At 43.1% G+C, this 23,667-nt stretch overlaps 1 protein-coding gene across 2 annotated transcripts in view; it reads right to left on the bottom strand.

The window, feature by feature from the left end:
* The window catches only part of LOC106086176 (dynein axonemal heavy chain 3), a 430,123-nt gene that overhangs the window by 124,009 nt on the left and 282,447 nt on the right, over positions 1–23,667 (bottom strand). For both annotated transcript variants that reach the window (XM_059360617.1, XM_059360618.1), the window contains 4 exons: positions 17,321–17,440; positions 16,670–17,215; positions 16,204–16,515; positions 15,986–16,133 (listed from right to left, as the gene is read on the bottom strand). In XM_059360617.1, the coding sequence (XP_059216600.1) occupies positions 15,986–16,133; positions 16,204–16,515; positions 16,670–17,215; positions 17,321–17,440 (1,126 nt within the window). The remainder of the gene's footprint in view (positions 1–15,985; positions 16,134–16,203; positions 16,516–16,669; positions 17,216–17,320; positions 17,441–23,667) is intronic.

Below are 23,667 nucleotides of genomic sequence, written 5' to 3'. Positions count from 1 at the left end.
CCCTTTAAAGTAGTATATATGTACAATGCGTGTCTTGGTGAAGATGTTTTTGCAAGGGAAGGGGAGACGCACTAGGATCCTAGTACTACAGATTTGTATGCATGCTTGACATAAGAAACCTTGACTGAAAGAACCTTTAAACACGGAAGGAGGGTTATCCGCTTCCGTCTAGGAGAATCAACTGTCGGCGCACTAAACGATGTTGTTGAAGAGGTTCTACGTGCATGAGAAAAAAAACCAACACAGCGAACCAATCATACTTTTGGCTACCCATGATGTGGAGAACGCTATTAATAGCCTCAGGTGGAAAGATGTGATGGACGCCCCACAATGGAAGTTAAAAATACCAGGTTACCTCTTAAGACACGATTTCAAGAACGAAGAGATTGCAGATAACATCAGTAGCAACTAAGGGGTCCATCCTGGGCCCAGACCTATGGAACATCAGCTACGATGAAATTCATAGGATGGAAGTGCTTGGCGAGACATATCTCATAGACTACGCAGACGTACTTGCGGCAGTCATAGTGGTGAGAAACACGGAAGAGGCTTACTCTGTAAGCCAACGCAGTTCATGATCCGCTTGAGGAACTGGCATTACGAACGCTGACTGTAGATGGCCACACACATGGCGGAATTAGTTCTGCTAAAGAGACAAGGAAACCCCCTTTTTTCGTCATGGGAGACGCACATTCTGGAGTGCCTTCTCCGCAAGCTTCTGGTCTATGCCGGGATTGAAAAGAACCCCTGGTTCTGTCAGAACCGCCTCCATCATAGGTCGGTGTCGGTCAGGTGTTAGCTGTTCATGGAGTAGGTGCATCTCCGATCTTGCTCTTGCCCTACGTCACTACGGGAGTATAGTCGCACTGAATATGTTGCAAGGTGTTGTGTGAACGTAGACAGTAGTGGGTCACAAGCGTAGCAGTCGTCGCCTTCTGCATCCTCCTCGTCGGACCATGTGAACCTTCTGACCTCTCCCGTGCGGCATTATATGCAACAGTAGCATCCCAGACCCAATATTGTCAGGCCAGTGCCGGGAAATGTACCTCTCTTGAAATTGAACTGCAATGGTCTGAGAGGCAAGTTCGATGAGATAGTGGATTTTATGAGTCGGAAGAACATATTGGTTGCAACGATCCAGGAGACAAAGCTGACCACCACCTGCAGCCTGCACACTTGTCACGGATACAATGTGCTATGTAAGGATCCCTTAATGAATGGAGGTGGACGATTGGCTTTCGTGATACACCATTCGTGTAGTATAGGCCCATCTTGCCTGCGCCTGAGCCTGGTGTGCATGATGATAGCATTCAGGTCAGGTACTGCTGAGATAGAGCTATACAACGTATATATACCGGGAGTATAGTCGCACTGAATATGTTGCAAGGTGCTGTGCGAACGTGGGCAGTAGTGGGTCACATGCGTAGCAGTCGTCACCTTCTACATCCTCCTCGTCGGACCATGTGAACCCTCTGACCTCTCCCGTGCGGTATTAGATTAGTTATGACCCAGTTAATGACCCAGCTTAAAAGCCTGATATAAGTGGGTTATTGTATCGCCATAATCGTCTGGTTTCAATGCTCATTACGTTTCATGGCATTTTCCCTTAGGTAACGACCAGCAAGACACAGCTTTGGCGTAGCATACTGAAGGCCCTACCTATTGCATGGTCAATGAGGATGCTCCCACTAGGATTACGAGGAGGTGCTACAGCTCTCTAGACATTTTCATTGCATTCCCTGATCTCCTGAGTGACGTAATCTGGTAAGCCATCATTTCTTTAGGATCAGGCCACCCCCCATAATCCTCACTATTGACTGACCACCCGAATTCATAACGTCTGAGCGCCGTACGATTTTCAATCACCTGGTCGATCGGGCCGACTTCGGAGAGTATGCAAATCGCCGCTTCTTTGAACTGACACCACCCTCAAATGTGGAAATTGGCGCTCGCTTAATACCGGACGGTCGAATACCCCAAGTGCGGCCCAATTTCCCGGCGTACACAGACCACGAACCCCACTAACGGTCAGCCATGCCAAACCTTTGAGGACATAGTCACAACGTCCCTCCAGCCAGGCCTGAAACGCTGGGCTCATGCCTGGTTGGAGGGTCGCCAGTCATTTGTAAAATTGAGGGATAGGAAATCGAAGCACCGTATAGTGAAACAGGGAGTTTCCCAAGGCGGGTGATAGCTCCGGCACTGTTTAACCTCTGCCTAAACTCCATTCCACCACCTCCAGATGGCATAAGAGATCGTATCATACTCGGACGATTGTACGATCATTGCATTAGGTCCCCCACCCATTGATGGCATCTGTGTTGTTACATCTACCTCAACGAACCTGCCTCTTATTTCGCTGCAAAAAATTTGAAGATATCTGCCACCAAATTTGCAACCACATTGTTCACTACGCACATGCGTGAGGTGGTTAGGGAGCTGAAAGTGTTGGTCGACTGAGTGAAAATTCCGACCATCAAGTGTCCCAAAATACTTGCTGTCATATTTGACAATTCTTACAAATTCTCCTCACATGTCACAACAATTTGCGGTAAAGCCAATAGTAGAAACAAGGTCCTCAAGTCACTTGCCGGCAACACGTGGGGTGCTGACAAAGGAACCTTGTTGACCCATACAAAGCATTTCGTGTGCCTGTGGTAAGTTATGCAATGCCAGTGTGGTCTCGTCAGCTCTGTATTCAAATCTCTCAGAATGCCGCTCTTCCAACTGCGACGGGCTGTCTCCTCAGTTTACATGTGGACCACTTACATCAGGAGACAAAGATCCTTCCCGTGCGAAGACATAACTAAACTACAATACATGCTGTCTAAGCAATACCTTCTGGGCTGTCACATCCAAATCATCATCTTGTGGATAGGTATCCACCGCCCAGAAGATTTAAGGCAAGATCCAGCTTTACAAGAGATAACCTCTAGGTCAAGCGGCATATCAAGCGGGTATCAAGCGGATGCGGTGAATAGCTACCGGGTGAATGTATTGCTTAGAGAACGACTGTTCCCATTGCACCTGAAGAAATTGACTTCCCCCGGCAATCCAGAATAGTTGTGGCTATATTACGATCCGGCAGATGCAGCCCCCTCAATTCCTACAGAGCAAGGATTAATACTAACGTGCAGGATGTATGCTCCGATTGCGACCAGGAACCACATAACACACGCCACTTGTTTAAATGCCCAGCCAGAACCACTCATCTCAGATCCAGATCCCTTTGGACGTACCCCATCTTAGTTGCAGAGTTCCCAGACTTGGAAACTCAGTAGAATCAAGCAGACAAATGATAGAACACAACACACCGCTACAACAACAACAAAAATTCCCCGCGAAATTAGACATGCGAGACGACAGCGTAGCCTCCAGTCAGGCACAACAACTGACCACTGTTCAGCGAACCGCTACACTCTGAGTGACATCGGCATATAGAACCGTTGCCGGTGCTGCGGTGCAGATAATAGCATTAATGACACTGTTAGATCTGCAAGCCGAAGAACTCTCTGCACTTTTAAGGCGAGAGTGAACCTACTCAAGACTACATAAATGAAAAAAGAGAGGAGAGTGAAAGAATGTGGCAGATAGGGTGGGAGAACGGAGCGTACGGGAGATGGAATGCGAAACTGATCCCAAATATCAAGAACCTTGTATAATAGAAATATGGGGATGTAAACGATTACATAAAGCAAATGCTGTCCGGATTCGGATATTTTAGGAAATATTTGCTCAAAATGGGAAAGTGCAGCACTCCTTTTTGCACTACAAAGATGAAGAACACCTGTATGATGCTGAACATGGTTTCTTCCACTGCACACGATGGAAGAAATCAAGCGCGTCCCTTAAAAATGTTGTAGAAACTCCAGAAAATGTTGTAGAAGTATTTATTGACAATTGGATCGCAATAGCAAGATACTCCGAAGGCATCCTAAGACGAAGCAAAACTGATGTCGAAGAGACATAAGTGATCTCAACGATGGGAGATGGAAGGCGCAAGCAATGAAAAGGACAAAGGTGTAAAGACCGATTTTAAAGCCTCCTCGAAGGAAGCCGAAAGCGGTGCGGAGGTGCATTTTACTCTCAGCGGCGATAAGGTGGATTGTAAGCCCCACATACCACATGAGTGACGACCTATGTGCATGCACCAATGCATATTGCAAATGCAAATTTTGCCCATGAACATTCCACTAAGGAACGGGGGCAAACTTCTCACATATCAATGAGTGCAGTCCGATTCAAGTTTAGGCTCATTGGTAAGGGGCCTCCTTTTTATACCAGAGTCCGAACGGCGTGCCGCAGTGCGACACCTCATTGGAGAGAAGTTTTATATGACATAGTACCTCACAAATGTTGCCAGCATTAGGAGGGGAAACCACAGCTGAAAAATTGTTTCTGATGGTCTCGCCAGAACTCGAACCCAGGCGTTCAGCGTCATAGGCGGACATGCTGACCTCTGCGCTACGGTGGCCTCCGCACCAATGCATATTCCCAACTTAAACAAAAAAAACTTAGTAAAAGCGTGCTAAGTTCGGCCGGGCCGAATCTTATATACACCATAGGTCGCATATGTCGAGGTCTTTGCCCGGTATCTCTTTCGTTTCGGACCATAATTGAATTGTATGTTTGCGTCCATAATAGAAGCCATTGTGTAAAATTTCTGCCAATTCGGATAAAAATTGCAGGGGCTCAAGAAATAAAATCGGGAAATATATGGGAGATACGTCAGGCGATTGACTGATTTGGATCAAACAAAGCCCGTTTGTTGAAAGCTATAACAAAACAAAATACAGGTTATGGACCGATTTGAGCCATACTAGGAATTATTGTTGGATGTCATAATAAAACACGTCATCAAGATCCTATATCCGTTTATATGGCAGCTATATCAGATTATGTACCGATTTGCGAAATACTAAGCATATTTGTTGGGTTTATCTCAGAGCTATATAAGGTTATGAACCGATTAGATCATACTTAACATAGGTGAAGCAAAACAAAACACTGCATGCAAAATTTTAGCCAAATCGGATAATAATTGCGCGCTCTAGAGGCTCAAGAAGTGAAGATCCGAGTTTGGTTACATGGTAGCTTTGCCAAAACATGGACCGATTTGGCCCATTTACAATCCTAACTGACTTTCACCAAGAAGAAATATTTATGGAAAATTTCAAGCGACTAGCTTTACTGCCTGCGAAAGTTACCGTGCTTTTGACAGACAGACAGACGGACGGGTGAGATTCAAATGAAAGGCATTCGGTATGGAATACGAATATGATATTAAAAATTGGTTCCTAACATCTAGAGGGCCGCCCCAGGACCAAAACCTCCCCAAAAGCAGCGTCCAAAATCAAAAGTGGTCCGATCGAGACAATATGTTACTCAAATGAAAGTATTCGGTAGTAGAGTATTGATATGATATTAAAAATTAGGTCCAAGTACCTAGCGAGCCAACCCAAGCCCAAAACCGCCCCAAAAGTGCCGCCGAAAATTAGGTGTTTTAAAAAAATTACACTTTTAATTTGAATACAAAAACGATAGATTTCAAAGATCGGTGGGGCGTTTTAAGTGAAATAGTGTTTGCACTGTGTTAAAAAAAAATGGATGGCCAAATTTGGGGTGGATTACCTAGGGGACCACCTCACCTCCAAAAGAAGCAAAAGGGATTTATGTACCAATAATGGCAATATAAGACTCAAATGAAAAGCATTTGAGAGTAGAAAATGAATCTGATAGCCAATTTTGGGGTTAAATGTTTGGTCACCCATCCCCAAACCGGAAATATTGGGCTCAAATGAAAGGTATTTGGGAGTAAAGCACCAGTCTGATACAAACTTTAGAGACAAAGTGGGGGTAGCCACATCTTCCCTTAGGAAGAATGTATATGCCGATCTTGGCAATATGCAGCTAAAATATATATTATTTTATGGCCAAGTCTCTAGTTGGCCGCCCCACCACGCATATACCTGCCAATCAGGATATATTTGCGATCGCGGCTGAAAAAAAAAATATTCCGACCAAGTGTCTAAGAGCCGTGCCACACTTATAACACTTCCCAAATAGGACGCATTTGCGGACATTGGCAATTTGGGGCTTAAATAAAAGGTATAACAGGGCCCACACCCGAAACATCCTCAAACTGGGCATATTTGGGAAGGCAATTAGGGATTAAAGTGAAGGGTATTTGAAAGTAGGGCACGAATCCTATATTCGCCATGGACATATTTACCAACCATGGCAATATGGGAATCAAATGGAAGGTATTTAACAGTGGGTGGCGAATTTGATATCCACTTTTGGAACCAAGTGCCTGGTGGATCACCCCACCTTACAACACCCCGCAAAATGACATATTATTGAGCTACGGCAAAATGGGACTCAAATGAAATATAATTCGGAGTTGAAAAGGAATCTGATATCCAAATTTGGGGAAAAGCTCTTATGGGCCTGCCCCACCCGCAAAAAATCGCCAATCGGACATATTTACCGTTCATTGCAATATGGGGCTCAAATGAAAGGCACTTGGGCGCAAAACACGAATTTGATATCCAAATTCTCTGGGACCATCCCACTCTTAAAACATCCCCCAAAACAGCTTTGTTTACCCACCATGATAACATAGGGCTCAAATAAAAGATACAAGAGAGTGGAAGGCCGCCGTAGCGTAGAGGTTAGCATGATCGCCCATGATGCTGAGAGCATGGGTTCAAATCCTGGCAGGAAAATCGGAAACAAATTTGCAGCTGTGGTTTTCCCCTCCTAAAGCTTGCAACATTTATGAGGTACTTTGCTATGCAAACACTTCTAACCCAAATAGGTGTCGCGCTTCGGCACACCTTTCGGACTGCGCTATAAAAGGAGGTCCCTTATCATTGAGCTTAAATTGGAATCGGACCGCACTCATTGATATGTAAGAAGTTTGCCCTTTTGTCCTTAATGGAATGTTCATGGCCAAATTTGCATTTGCAGATAGTGAAAGAAGGCGCTGTGGAGCGGTACCCGATCAGATAGAACTTTAATAAAAACAACTAAAAATTTGTAAGTTCGGCCGGGCCGAATCTGGGAAGCCATTAATTTATTTCAAAATTTATACAAAACAAATTTATTTGAAGGGCATAAATTTATTCTATATAACAAACTTCTGCGAAACCAGCAAAAACTAAAGCTTCTAGGTACCGCACAAGGATGATCAAGAGACCGGTTTACATGGGAGCAATATCAGGTTATAGACAGATATGGACAGTATTCGCACAATTGTTGACAGTTGTAACAGAACACCGCATGCAAAATTTCAGCCAAATCGGACAAAAATTGTGGCTTGCAAGGACTCAAGAAGTAAAATAGGGAGATAGGTTTATATGGGAGCTATATCAGGATATAGACCGAAAAATTTCAGCCAAATTGGACAAAAATTGCGGCTTCCAGGAGCTCAAGAAATCAAATGGGGAAATCGGTTTATATGGGAGCTATATCAGGTTATAGACCAATTTGGACCGTATTTAGCACAGCTGTTGGAAGTAATAACAGAACATCGCGTGCAAAATTTCAGCCAAATCTGATGGAAATTGCGGCTTGAAAGGACCCAAGAATTCAAATTGGGAGATCGGTTTATATGGGAGCTATATCGAGTTATATACCGATTCGGACCGTACTTGACACAGTTGTTGGGAGTCATAATAGAAAACTATATGCAAAATTTCAGCCAAATCCGACAAAAATTGTGGCTGGTAAGGACACAAGAAGTCAAGTCGGGAGATCGGTTTATATAGGAGCTACATAATGTTATAGACCGGATCAGACTTTACTTGGCACGGTTGTTGGAAGTCATAATAAAACACTTCATGCTCAATTTCAGGATCCAGAAGTCAAATCGGGAGACCGGTTTGTATGGGAGCTGTATCAGGTTCGATTTCGATCGTACTTGGCACAGTTATTGAAAGTCATAAAAAAAATGCACCGTGCAAAATTTTACCCAAATCGGATATTAATTGCGGCTTCTAGGTGCTCAAGATATCAAATTGGGCGATTGGATCGGAGGTATATCCGAATCTGAACTGATATCGTCCATTTGCAATCCCCACCAACCTACATCAGTAAAAAGTCTCTGTGTAAAATTTCAAGCGGATATCTTTATTCGTTCGACCGCTTTCGTGCTGGCAACATTTGTATGGTACTATGCCTATGCGGAATGCCGTTCGGAATCGAATATAATAAGGAGGCCCCTTATCATTGAGCTTAAACGTTAATCGGACTACACTCATTGATATGTGAGAAGTTTGCCCCTGTCCCTTAGTAGTATAATCGTGGGCAATATTTGCAAAGACGGGCATGGTTAGATCGGGGTCACAGTTCAGTATTTCGGGGTGCTACAAACGGATTGACTAGGTTTCTATACTCCCCATTCTATGGTGATGGCTATAATAATTCAAAAAAAAAAAAAATTTCGTGATTCAGAGCATAAAACTAAACGGCAAAAAACATGTGGGGAGGAGAAGGAGCGTGTGCGACATTCCTCGTCACAGTGGGTATGCAAATGTTTGGTCTGATCCAACATAATTAAATGTTAACTTATTTGAATTGCGAGTTTCTGTTTTTTTTTCTTAGCCGTTGATATACTGCTCACTACTGTAGCTTAAGCCAAAGGTGCCTCTTAAGCTGATTGTATTGTCATTTTATCGACACAGGGGTATGCACAGTGTTTGCATTAACTTGCATATTGCTAGTGCATGAATGTCACTTTAATGAAGTCCATGTAGGATATGCTTAGTTAGATGGTTAGGAGTAGGCATGCATCCCTTATGTTTTTCTCCAATTGTGTTCTTATAATCCTGCAAATTTAGCTTTGCATCCTTGCGCCCATAACTGCATGTTGCAGGAACATCACTCAGTTGCACTGACATTCAATGCTATTGTCATCCAAATGGCTAGAATTTCCATAGAAAAAAGCTTAGTGATGTTGGGGTATCCCTGGAAACTTAATGGTGCCTGAACCCTCCCCCAGTTATGATGATACCATGCCCCATCAATCAAGGTATTCGACCAGCAACAGTTGGCCGCCAGTACTCCTGCTGTTTTTCTTTATTCCTACAGGAACTACACTTGGCTATCGACGAAACGTGTGCACTATTGCATGGCAGTAATTAATTTCATTTTGATTGACAAGACAACAACTATGTAGGATTACTACATTGCTTTCGTATCCCATGGAGCTCATAGCCAGAGTGCTATCATCAATATTGGCTATGATGTATTTCCACAGAAGAAGACGTGGTTAAAAACTCCATTCAATGATTCAAGCCAAAAAGCTTGAATGAATTGTATAAAGTTCTACAAGGTTTTTTCAGTTTGTTTATTAAATCGAAGGAATAATGAAAGTACTACCCAGCAAACTTATGAACTTCCCATTGTTGAAAAACCACCTTGATAAGTTAAACTAATAGCCATTGAAAAAAAGTCTTATAGACTTCAAAGAACTGACGTTGCAATGACCAGTTCAGACTAGGATGAGAGGTGTCCTGTGCCACAAAATATCGGACCATAGGGCCTTATCTGCAGGATGGCTACGACATGAGTTATGCTCAGTTCGTGCGGTTATCATAAAAGACATTAAAATGACTGTTAAAAGGCCGATATGAACAAGGCGGGCCCGAGAAAACACCTTGCCGATGAGAGATTCCTTCGTTATGCTATTTCAGTTACCTAATGTAGAACAGAATCACAAGAAGCTGATGTGACTCTGAAGATTTCACTCATGAAAATGGGTGTTAGTCCATAAGCCTTCTCGCTGCGACTGTTTGCCTGTGATGCAAAAGGTGCTCAACCATTTGCAACCCTTTCTCATCACCACAAAACATGCAGACCTCCGCATCTTCTTGAGCTTCCATTGAGCCACAAAAGTCGTGACATTGCAATGACCAGTCAGAAAATCCTATAAGAAGAATGAGGTCATGCTTCCACAGCCCCCTAGTTAAGTTTAGTCCAGTTCTGCTAAAAAATCAGCTACAGAACACTGAGCATCCTGCAAACGAGCATCAGCCCATCGTTCATTTGCCGGTCATTGTAGAAAATGTCCATCCTTTCAAGAAGCTCGCACAAGACAGTAGATTAAGAGAATCTTTCAGTTTGACATTTAAGGGCCGATAATACGCCTACTTCCTACCATTACAGGACAGTGACGTTGAACTGTATCCAACTTCTCTTTAAACGCGTACTGGCATTACAATGCCCATTCAGGACTCTATCAGGAGCACAAAGTCGTATTTCCTCAGTTCGAATCTGCCACAAAGCCTTTGCAAAACTGTAATTCAGCTCACGTACCATTATCGCGATTTTTGGAAAAACGCAGCACGCTTAGCATCCATCAACGATCTATTCCTGGCTAGCCTTTCGCATAGTTAACCTTCGGTCGCATAGTCACTGGTACCTTGTCTGGCCAGCATTCTGCCAATGTATCTCGTATTCAGGAGCCCTTAGCCTTCGACCACTCGTTCTTACCAAACTTCTACTTACGCGTCCCGGTTTCTAGTGCCTTGAATTAATTACGTCTAGGTAACAAGCCTTGACAACATTATGTTCTTGTTCCTCAGACACAGAAACCATTGCACAGTGTCTGGGTATTAAGCTGCGAAAAGTGGATTGCCCCATACGGAGAAGCTGCAACGGTAGTCGCAGACAATCGGAGGTATCGAGCGGAGAGTCTCAGTGAGAGTCCGGGCGGCACCGGCTCTTGCTTAAATACTGAGTGCTTATGATACTCTATACGTGCAGAGCGATGTAGCAGGGGGGATATTTCCTTGTTAACGTATTGAAGGTCGTTAAGTTTACCTCTGGTTGCTGGGGCATAGTTCATAGGGGTCAGGGTCCGTCAGAGAAATACATTTTTTGTCAGTGACAGGTGAAAAACGGCCGAATCATCACGTCTAACATCTAATTCATTGTCCCCGACCTAAGCCCTCAACTCCTATCTTCCGAGTTTCGATAGAATTAGAGCGCTGTGAGTAGGTTGTTGAGCCTCTTCTCGACAGAAGACTTCTGTTAAAGAATCACACCAAGATACCTGAACTCCGCAGAGGGCATCAGCTATACTCCTATTAGGACAAATCCTCTGAAAACACCACGCTGCCTCCTACAGGTGAATTGTATCAGCTCAGTCCTACCATTAAACATCGCCCCTCCAGGCAGTTGTAGTGAAGGGAAAGCAGCCAGCCATTGGAATGGCACAACTATGATGACACCATCATACGCGTATGCATCAATCCTCGTCCTTTCGAACTCAAAAGGTCTGAGAATCCTGTTGATAAAACCCCTTTTTGTAGTATTTCTCCAGTCACAATCTTTCAAATCGAGCTCTTTGCTAGTGATTTGTTAATAAATATGAACTTGAGCATAGTACCATCTGAATGCAACTGGAGAACGAGGATCCCCATGTCTCCCAGAGAGTGAATTCCAACATTACATTATTAAAAGTATTGTCGCTATATCCTTTCATCGTTTGCTGGGTAGATCCTTGAACTCGCCAGGTTTTTATGTTATCAAAAAACAAAAACATTCCAATGAACTGTAAGCATAAACAAAAATTCCATTGTAAGTTTCCCAAAAGAGTTCCGAATTAATTAAACAGATGAGAAGAAGTCAACTGTGAATTTTTTCACATATACTCATACTTAATCAAAGTAGTTTTTTTCATAATATTAGGTTGGGTAAGGTTGAAAAGAGGGTGCGAATATTAATCCGCCACATGCCACTATGGACATACACCTAAGCCAGTAATCGACTTGTTGTAGGTTCTAATTTCTAAAAAGTAAGAAAATCTAAGTTAGGAATTCCTTGCTACTTACAAAATCCTTAATTGTTTTCTATATTACCCGCCTAAGTTGGTTCATGTCTGGTATTTTCTCCCCACCTAAATGCCGATGTCTGTTAGCCTCGAAAGGCGGTCAATGACACTAGAAATGCTCCAACGCAGTGGGAGAAATTCGAAAATAAAAAATTCTGCCCGAATTTTTCAAACCGGCATTTTTTGTAAATTTGCTGTACAGACTACAAATATTGTTAGGCGCAATCTATGTTTTCTATGGGTTTAGGGTACATATGATTTAAAAAAACATGTATCTCGTGAAAAGGCAAATTTCAGTATTCTCTGGGTTAATATAGAGACCCCTAGGTCTAGCCCAGTCATATGTCATCCGCAGAACCCTCTCGGCCCTTCTGCATAAGTGATTCCGATCCTTACCACTTATAAGTATTACAACATTGTCTGAGTAGCTGACGGTTTCGAGTCAGCATCCGTAATAGGTTATTTATGGTGGTCACCCATAGGGGTGGCGATAAAATGCCCCCCTGTGGCGTGCCTAGTGTCACCTCCCATATACTCATGTCATGGGACCCACAATTAATGCACCTGTTACTTAGCATATGGTTAATATAGTCTCTAAGGACCCGGTCCACCCGGCACTGGTCTAAGGGTTGGATCAGTGTGTCGGTCCGCACATTATTAAGCCCCTGCCGGATGTCAATGCATGCCGTCAATGCGTACGTCTTGGCATTGAAGGATCTGTCTATTGTATGCGCAACCTCGTGCAGAGCAGTTACCACTGACCTTCCCTTGACAAAGGCATGTTGTTTGTATTTGAGCAGTTCGCGTGATGCCCTACTCTTTATCATAGTATCCACGATACGTTCCATGCTTTTGAGTAGAAAGGTCGAAAGGCTTATAATCCGTAGGCCTTTGGTGTCGCATAACTTTGCTTTGCCACCCTCGCCTCCTGCCAGGCTTTCGGAGTATGTGCAAGTTCTAGGTACGCTGTGAAAATAGGGGCTAGATAAGGTGCCAGATAGTCGACCTCCTTCTGTAGTAACGCTGAAATATTCCATCAGCTCCGTGTGACTTAAACGGTTGAAGCTCCTCAAGGATTCCTTTACCATAATTTCCGTACCGATAAGCCTTCGATCAACCTCATTATTCCAAGATTCCAGTGTCTCCGTGAGTCACGTCGTATGCTGTGGAAAATGTTTGTATTTGGGCAGTTCGCTGGATGCCATACTCTTTATCATGGTGTCCACAATACGTTCGATGGTTTTGAGTAGAAAGGACGTAAGGTTTAAGGGTCTGTAGGCCTTTGGTGTCGCATAACTTGCCTTGCCAGTCTTAGGTATAAACACCACCCTTGCCTCCTGCCAGGCTTTCGGCATGCTGTGCAAATAGAGGCCAGATAGTCTGCCTCTTTCTGTAGTAAAATGCAAATGCAAATTTTGCCCATGAACATTCCACTAAGGAACAGGGGCAAACTTCTCACGTATCGATGAGTGCAGTCCGATTCAAGTTTAAGCTCAATGATGAGGAGCCTCCTTTTTATAGCCGAATCCGAACGGAGTGCCCCAGTGCGGCACCTCTTTGGAGAGATGTTTTACTTGGCATAGTACCTCACAAATTTTGCCAGCATTAGGAGGGGAAAACCACCGCTGAATATTTTTTCTGATGGTCTCGCCAGGTTTCGAACCCAGGCGTTCAGCGTCATAGGCGGACATGCTAACCTCTGCGCCACGGTGGCCTCCCCCTATCTGTAGTAACGCCGGAAATATTCCATGTCCGGGAAATATTCCAGGTCCGGGTGACTTAAATGGTTTGTAGCTCCTCAAAGATTCCTTCACCATAAATTCCGTTATTATAAGCTTTCGATTAACCTGATTATTCCAAGATTCCGGTGCGTCCGTGAGTCCCTTCGTATCCTGTGGAAAATGGGTTTTCATCAAAGGCCCCAACATGTCCTCCGTCATCTCAGCTCTCACTCCCATGGCGTCTACTAACGTTTCAGTTTGGAAATGTGTTTTTGAGAGAAACTTTTCCATGTTGGCGGCGTCATTAAAGCCATCGACCTGTTCGCAGAAAAGGTTTGAGGAGGTGCGTTTTGCCGCTCTGAAAATATCATTGTATTCCTTGAGCCGTGTGTACTACACATTCCAACAAACTTCCGCATTGTTATGACGTGCTCTGTTGTAAATTATTCAGACCTTTTTCCCGATATTACGATTCTCGCCGGTCATTCTGGGTTTTTGTTGGGCTAATTTCCTTTCCCGAAGAGTACAACTATCTTCGAAAGAACCCACTATTGCATTCGTAATCCAGTTGACATTGTCGCAATGTCTTCTATGCTTGGACAATCTATATCATCTTGCCCAAGTCTTCTTTAGATTAGTCTTCCGAATTTAGTCCACTTGGTTTTCAACTCATTACGGAAGCTTAACGGATTTGGCACTGGCCGTGCTATTCGTAATCTCATGTAGCCATTGTCTGAGGAGGAGTGTTTCTTGGAGACCCCCCAATCCTGAAACTTATCAATAGGATTTTGCGAACATACTGTCACATCTAAAATCTCCTCCCTAATCCTTTTAACAAAGGTAGCGGTGTTACCAATATTAAGTGTTATATAAGTCGTTAGTATTCAAAAATTCTGCCCGAGCTTGGCCCAGCTTTTAAATGTTGGTACTGGCCCACCAAATGGGGGGAGAGTTTGCAGCGTACCCCGTCTGCTTTTCCTACCTCACGAACCGTTGCAGCTACGACGTAGGTGTCGTAGAGTCGAAAGGCAGATAAAGTGATGCCAACAGTGCTCCAACGTCTCCCTGTTCCATCACTGTTGTATCGAAGTTGTAAACCGTAAGGAAAATTTTAATTTGTTAGAGGCCACCGTAGCGCAGTGGTTAGCATTTCCGCCTATGACGCTATATGCCTGGGTTCAAATCCCTCGATAACCACTGATGTCCTTGCCGGCGACATTTTTGAATTACTATACTATGCACAGAGGCCTTGTAAAAACTGCACTGAGGTACGCCGTTCGGACTCGGCTGCAGAAAGGAGGTACCTTATCATTGAGCTTAAATTCAAATCGGACATCACTCATTGCTATGTGAAAATTTGCCCCTGTTTCTCAATGGAATATTTATGCCAACACTGATTTTGGTAATAAAATTCAATGATTTGCAAGCGTTGCTCGTTAGTAAGTCTATTCATGATGAAATGTCAAAGCATACTGAGCATCTTTCTCTTTGACACCATGTCTGAAATCCCACGAGATCTGTCAAATACTAATGCATGAAAATCCTAACCTCAAAAAATTCACCCTATACTAGTCATCCAAATCTTTAGTAATTGGAATACTTGGGAGTGAGTGATGGTCTCATCGTATGCTCCCTGATCTTTTGGGTGCATTGAGATTCCTGTCACTACACAGTCTGATGTATCAATATTAGGATCGTTGCTTTATGCACTACCTGATTTCGCAACATGAGGATCCTTGCCTTTCTTAGTATTTCCAGTCTTCCATGGCCTATCTAAGTCTTCAGATCCCCTATGGCGGGATCCAGATCGTGAGAAGACGAGGCTATTGCTGAAGGGAAGTAAGAAAGAGGTCAGTATAGTATTATTATCATAACGGGACATATGGGACTACGAGCTCTTATTATGTAGAATCGGTACGGCAAGTTGAGACGTTGATGATGATGAGACGTTGGAGCATTTCCTTTGTCATTGCCTGGCTTTCGCGTCTAACAGATACCGGCACTTAGGTGCGGACACAATACCAGACTTGAACCAACTTAGCAGAGTGGCATTGAAAACAATTAAGGACTTTGTAAGTTGCACGTAATTCTTAACATAAAATTTTCTTTTTAGAGATTACTTTGTAGTTTTTAGAGCACACAACAAGCCGATTGCTGGCTAAGGTGTGTCCATAGTGGCATGGGGCGGATAAATATCTGCACCCTCTTTTCAATCTAAACTAACCCAACCTAGTCTTCCCAATTTGGAAAAATACAGTTTTTTTCCCCTTCTCCTTCTCACTTTTCTCATTTTCCTTAGCAGCAAAAATGTTTATGCTCTTCGTTATATATCAGAGTTTGGATTCATAAACTTTTCAAACCTTTTGAAGCATAGCGTTTGGTGCAGATATTTTTAATAGGTTTCTAGAAATGTGCACAAGCTTACCTCGGTGGGAAAAAATCCTAAATATGCAGTACAACCGCCTGCTAACAAAACATCGCCCACAATATTGCTAATGGACCGATGCAAATTTTGAGCAGTTTCAGACCAACGTGTTTTTTCTCCACCCAGACCACCAAGCAGCTTCTCAGCTCTGCATAGAAAAAGATTGTCCGCATTATTTTTTTTTTACTATTTCTCTTTATTACATCTTGTTCACTTACCTATTCAATTTTTTTTCACAATTGTCAATTTCATCCTCCAATCCTTTCTTCTGACGTGATTTCTCGGCAAAGAAATCGTTAAGTTTTTGTAATTTATCCAAAATAACTTGCAATTCGGCTCGCTTGGCATTTAACTTTTCCATCTGGGAAGCCAACTCATTCTCTGCCTCAGCCAAGGCGGCCTTTTTGGGCATAACAATGCGAGCAACTTTATCATAGACATCCATGGCTCGAACCCAATGACAAATGCCCTCACAAGCTGTGGAGGCAGATTTGATTTTTTCGGGAACAAAATCTCGGTCGGCAACGTATCTTAATAGAAATAAAGCAATAAATGGTAGAGTGATTCCATTAATAGACGCCGTTAATAAATTCGATCGTTATGAAGTTTCTGTCCTGCCATATTTTAAGAATTTTACTTACTTTTCCCCTAGGCCTTTGATTTCTATAAATTTCTTCCACTTACTTTTCTCTTATCCTCTTGATAATGGGCGGTGGTATATTATCCTTATCAAAGGATTTTAGTGATTCCAAAAATTTCATATCACTAACCATACGCAACGATGCACCCCAATAGTCTTCGACTATTCTGCCCGTTGCATCAGGCTTGCGATCTGGTTTGATGCCCTTCAATACACATACCGCCTCCAGTACTAATTTTACGCCATAGGGAGGATTTTTCATCGATTTCACCACAAATATATCGGCCGGCTTCAAAGTGTTCAAGGCATCTAAGGCAGCCTCCAGGGCCGGTGTAGCTTCGGCCAAATCACTCTCACAATCATCTTTAATGGCCTGGGCAGCTGCAGCAGCCTCATTGGCTGCCGCCTCATCGGCACCCACAACTTCTTTCTTTTTTTCAGCTTCCGCTGTTTCACGTTCGATGTTCACCATAATTTTCTCCGTTTCCTCTGACAGGATTTTTAGCTTGGGTTGCAATTCATAGAGATTTGACTGCATTTCACCCACTTGACCGGCAGCAAAATCTAGCTTCTCCAAACCAATGGTATATCTATAAGCAGGCGATATGTAGGTTTAAGGAGGGAAGGCAAGCGTATTCCGCAAGGATGTTGGTGTTAAGTGCATCACGTGCAATTGGCATTGCCAACTAACTTACCTGTCCCTTAATCGGGTTATCTCGTCAAGCTTTCTAATGTAGAATGCCTTAAACGCCTTTAGCATTTCCAAATAGGATGAGGGCGTGACATAATTTCTTCTACCCAATTCATTGAAACATCTGCAAAAGACCAAAAAGGAAGTGTGGTTCAATGTGTTTGCCATGTATTCAGTGTTTCAAATGCATCATCTTATGGGAAGGGTGTGGTTTTTTAGAGTGACTCAATATTTTTTTTTTCACTGAAAGCAAGGATATATCGCTTAGGTTTGAATTTTAATGAAACTTTATTATATAATATATTATGTATATTAAGTTCAAATATGGATTATAAGAATCTATATACGTAACACGAATGGGGCATCTGGAAACTATTTTCACAGCGTGCCTAGGACTTGCATATACTTCGAAAGCCTGGCAGGAGGCAAAGGTGGTGATTATATCCAAGCCCGGCAAGGCAAGTTAGGTATGGTTTAAGTGGCAGGCTGCATCAGACTCACTTAGACGTTTTCGCCCATTGTAATACCACAGGAAAAGAAGAAGGAAGATTCCTTCTAGTTCCTACCGTTGAACCATCCAGATCGCTTTAAAAAGCCCAATAACTTGCGAATGTTTACATCCGATAAATCAGACAGGTTCTCAGAGAAATGAGAACCTAAAGTGGGACTCCTTCTTACTGCTGGTGCGGGACACACACACAGAAGGTGTTCTATTGTCTCTTCTTCTTCGATGTGCTCATAGCTTCTGCAAAAGTCGTTGCTGGCAACCTTCTGTCTGTCAGCATGTTTTCCGACTGAGACGTCTGTTCTAGCCAATTACAGCAAAGCGGTAGACCTCTTCAAGTCTAGATTAGGCCCACAGATTCCAGTATCCCTGGATTGTGTAGGGTACTTCCAAGTCTCGCAAGGTCGTCCGCTTTACAAATTACAGGGATATCTTTGTGGCCCGGCCCCAGTACAGGTGAATTTTTAACTGTTCATCCATCTCGTTAAGAGATCTGTAACAGTCGAGAGCGGTTTTTGTGTTCAGAAATACGTTCTCCAGGGTTTTAATGGCTGCCTGGCTGTCTGAGAAGATATTTAAGCCAGTCGTCGTAATGACATTATATCTTAGCCATTCCACCACTTCCTTAATGGCAAGGATCTCCGCTTAATACACACAGCAGTGGTCGGGTAACCTTTTCGATATGACCAGTTCTTAATCTATGTAACTTCTGTTACCAGGGATATCGTAGTTCCAATCAGTTCTATCAGTAATAGTGGTACAGTACTTTTTATCAAAAAGCGGCTCAGGTAGGGTGTAATCCACACTGCCTGGAACATCGGATTTGGTATCAAGGATAACACAGTGTCCAACCAATGACGAATGAGAAAGCTCCCTTTACCTCACGTCAGTGGTCGCTGCAATTTGGGTAGCCACAATGCCCAGAGGCGTAAGATGTAGCATTAAATTCAGTGCACCAGATGGTGTCGTCCTCAGTGCGGCTATGATGCTCAAAGAAGCCATCCTTTGGATCCGGTTAAGTATTGAGCAGTAGGTGAACTTTTGAGGCTCCGCCCACCAGACCACAACACCATATAGCATTATAGGTCTGACAACTGCAGTCTATACCCAATGCATGACACGCGGCCATTAGGCCAAAATTTGCCTTCTTGCCCTTCCCAAAATTTCGGTTTTGAAGTTCAATTTCCTGTCCAGCAAAACACCCATGTCTTTTGTGCTTTCTGTAAATGAAACATTCTCTCCACCCAGACCTATAAGCCGTACGTCCTTTCTGCTCAAAACCACCATGGACACCATGACAAAGAGTAGGACATCCAGCGAACTGCTCAAATACAAACAGCATGCCTATGTCAAGGGAAGGTCGGTGGAGACTGCCCTGTACGAGGTTGTGCATAAAATAGAAGAATCCTTCGATGCCAAGACGTACACATTGGTGGTTTGCATTGAGATAAGGCGGCGTTTAATCGACACATTGATCCAATACTTAGACCGGGTCCTTAGAAACTGGTTAAACCATATGCTAAGCAACAGGTGGATAAATTGTGTGTCCCATGGCATAAATATAAGGGAGAAAGTGGCACAAGGCACGCCACAGGGGGCCATTGTATCGCCACTCCTATGGGGGACCACCATAAATGACCTATTACGGATGCTGACTGAGGGGTAAGGATACGAACGTGCTATGCAGAAGGGCCGAAAGGGTCTTGCATATGGTATATAACTGGGCTAGACCCAGAGGTCTCAATGTTAACCCAGAGAGGACTGAAATATGCCTGTTCACGAGAAAGATGAGGGTGGGCCAATTTAACGCACCATGTTTCCTTAATAAGGTGTGATCTTAGTCAGAAAACTGAATTCGAGTTGTCAGATTCAAGAGCATACTGAGAAAGCTCACAGATGTTTGGCACTATGTAGACGGGCCATAGGCTCGAAATGGGGCCTGAATCCGAGTATAGTCCACTGGCTCTACAGGAGCGTGATCAGACTAATACTTACTTACGCCTCAGTAGTTTGGTGGACTGCTATGGAGAAAAAGTGCAACATAAGGACCATACAGCATGTTGTCTTGGCATAGGCGGAACGATAAGGACCACGCCCACTAGGGCACTGGAGACTATTCTTAATATCCAACCCATTGACATACAGATTATGTGTGAGGCAGCCACTGCGGCTATGAGACTTAAGGCGATGGGAGAATGGATTGAGGGAGCAGCTCATACCATCGCGGTATAATCGAGGCGACGATAGGAAACCTGGAAGGAAGGGAAGAGGTTTCCGATTGGATAACTGAGATGAACCTTGAAGTCGAGTGCGAGACATTGCTGCCATCGGCACAGTCTTGGATTGACGGAACTCTAGTATTGCCACATGGAAGATCATGTTCTACGGATGGATCAAAGCTAGAGGACAGAGTCGGCTTGGGGCTCGACATTGAGAACTCAGTGACTGAGATCTGTTTTATACTGACCATACTACGGTCCTGCAGGCGGAGATACGGGCGATCACGGATGCGTGAAGTGGTGTGGTGCTAACGCGAGGACGTGGAGTGTGAACATCTTTACCGACAGTAAAATAAGGGGCAATAATAACCAGGATGGTAAGGTCACGAATAGTCTTGCAGTGTAAGGATATTAACGCCTTCTCTGAGGATGGGAAAATGCGCATCGTTTCGTTGCCGGGCCATAACGGAGAAAGGAGGAATGAAAGGGCCCATGATATGGCATTGAGAGCCAGAAGACTGCCGTCAATAAACTTGGTTAACCCGAAGCCTTTTGAGTCGAATTAAGAGAGTGGGTGACGAATGCGCATGTAACATTGTGGAGCAGCGAAACGGTCGGTAGGACGGCGAAAATCCTAAGGCGGATCCAGATCATGAGAAGACGAGGCTATTACTGAAAGGAAGTAAGAAGGAGGTCAGTATAGCTATTTGTATCATAACGGGACACATAGGACAACGAGCTCACTTATGTAAAATCGGTGCGGCAAGTGATAGCATGTATAGGGCATGCGGTGAAGATGATGAGACGTTGGAGAATTTTCTTTGTTCCGGCTTTCGCGTCTAGCAGATACTGGCACTAAGGTGGAGATACAATACCAGACATGAACCAACTTAGTGGTGTGTCATATAAAACAATTAAGGATTTTGTAGGTAGCACGGAATTCCTAACTTACATTTCCTTTTTCGAGTATATTTCTAAGTATTTAGAGCGCACAACAAGCCGATTACTGGCTTAGGTGTATGTCTATAGTGGCATTGGGCGGACTAATATCTGCACCCTCTTTTCAACCCAACCTAATCTAACTTAAATAAAAGCGTGCCAAGTTCGGTAGGCCCGAATCTTAAATACCCTCCACCATAGATCGCATTTGTCAAGTTCCTTGCCCGGTTTTATAGATAAACAAAGGATAGTGGATAAGGATTGCTATGGTATTGGAGCTGTATCTGGTTATAGGCAGATTAGGACCACACTTGGTTTCGATGAAGGAGACCATATAAGAAGTTATTGTGCAAAATTTCAGTCAAACTGAATATGAATTGCGCCCTATAGGGGCCCAAGCAGTAAAATCGGAAGATCGGTTAATATGGGAACTATATTAGGTTATGGATCGATTCAGTCATTGTACAAAATTTCAGACAAATCGTATAAGAGTTACGACCTCTAGTTCTTCAAGAAGATCCAGCATCGGTTTATATGGCAACTATATGAAAACATTAACGGACAGACGGACGGACATTGCTAAATCGATTTATAATGTCAAGACGATCAAGAATATATGTACTTTGTTGGGCCTCAGATCAATATTTAGATATCTTACCAACGGAATTAGTATACCCCCATCCTATGGTGGAAGGTATAACAAGTTTGATATTTTGGCGGTTAGTTTTTGTAACTGTTATATTGTAGTATGACCTGCACTGCTCGATAGGCGAATCTTACGTTGTTGGCTGACCCACATTTTTTTTGTCCATTGTGATACCACAGGAATAGGCAAGATGCTTTTGAGATCCATTCAGATCGCTTCAAAAAGCCCAACAACTTGCGAACGTTCACATCCCACAAGATCTCAAGCAAGAGAGAACCTAAAGTAGAAATCCTTCTGACATACACAACAGATGTTATTAAGTCTCTACTTCTTCTACGTCCTCACAGCTTCGGCAGAAGTCATTATTTGCAACCTACAGTATTTCAGCACCATGACCGAGAAGTCTGTTGTAGCCAGCAACAGTAGATCGATAGACCCCTTCAAATCTAGATTTACATGTCGTTAGAGGCATATCCACAGATCCCAGTTCCCCTGCAATGTGTAAGGCAGTTTCTAGCCTTGCAAGCTTATCTGAATTTTGGACTATTCTGCCATATTGTTGAGAGACCTCTGACAATCGGTGGTGGTTTTTGAATTCAGAATTACGTTCTCCAGGAATTTAATGGCATGGCTGCCTAGCTGTCTGAGAAAATATTTATGCCAATCGTCGTTATGAGATTACGTCTTAGCCTTTCACCGATTCTTTTATTGCAAAGATCTCTGCTTGATAAACTCTGCAGTGAAGGAGTAATCTTCTCGATTTGACCAGTCCAAGTTCTTTACAGTGCATCCCACAGCCCACCTGGTCGTCTTTTTGGAACCATTCGCATAGAAGTCTATATAACATCTATTACCAGGGATATTGTAGTTCCAATGGGTTCAACAAGAATAGTGGTACAGTACATTTTTGCTAAAAGCGACTCAGGCAATATGTAATCCACACTGCCTGGAACATCGGGCATTGTATCTGGATAACTCAGTGTCAGTAGCCATATTAACCGAAGAGAAAGTTCAGTTAGCCTCACAGCAGAGGTCGCAGTGGCGAGAATTGCCTTTCTTGCCCTTTCCAAAATGCTTGATTTGAAGTTAAATTTTCTGTTCAACAAAACACAATCCTGAGTGTTGCACTTTCAGAAAATGGAAATTCTCTGAAATAGTGTACTGTCTCCTTTATTTTGGTTCATTGCCATAATATGGATATTATTATCGTCTCTTGAAGAAAAAGGTGTAAAAGGTTCTCATTTCTTAGAGAGAACTTGTATGATTTAGCGAAGAGAACACTTCTAAGTTAGTGGGCGATCTGGGTGGTTCAACGGTAGGAACTACAAGGCATTTTCCTTCTTCTGTTTGTGTGAGTTTATCAAATTGGATGAAAAGATGTAAGTGAGTCTGATGACAGACTGCTACTTTAAAGTGTATTATGTTATATTTGAACATTTTATATTTGCGAAAAAACATAGTTTGTGGGCAAATTTAGATCAAAAATTTAATCTACTCTACTCTACTCTACTCTACTCTACTCTACTCTACTCTACTCTACTCTACTCTACTCTACTCTACTCTACTCTACTCTACTCTACTCTACTCTACTCTACTCTACTCTACTCTACTCTACTCTACTCTACTCTACTCTACTCTACTCTACTCTACTCTACTCTACTCTACTCTACTCTACTCTACTCTACTCTACTCTACTCTACTCTACTCTACTCTACTCTACTCTACTCTACTCTACTCTACTCTACTCTACTCTACTCTACTCTACTCTACTCTACTCTACTCTACTCTACTCTACTCTACTCTACTCTACTCTACTCTACTCTACTCTACTCTACTCTACTCTACTCTACTCTACTCTACTCTACTCTACTCTACTCTACTCTACTCTACTCTACTCTACTCTACTCTACTCTACTCTACTCTACTCTACTCTACTCTACTCTACTCTACTCTACTCTACTCTACTCTACTCTACTCTACTCTACTCTACTCTACTCTACTCTACTCTACTCTACTCTACTCTACTCTACTCTACTCTACTC

The sequence above is a fragment of the Stomoxys calcitrans genome, chromosome 1, assembly GCF_963082655.1.
Source record: "Stomoxys calcitrans chromosome 1, idStoCalc2.1, whole genome shotgun sequence".
Classification (NCBI taxonomy): Eukaryota; Metazoa; Arthropoda; class Insecta; order Diptera; family Muscidae; genus Stomoxys; species Stomoxys calcitrans.
The sequence above is the reverse complement of the archived record's forward strand: the minus strand, read 5'-3'. Positions and strand labels throughout refer to the sequence as shown.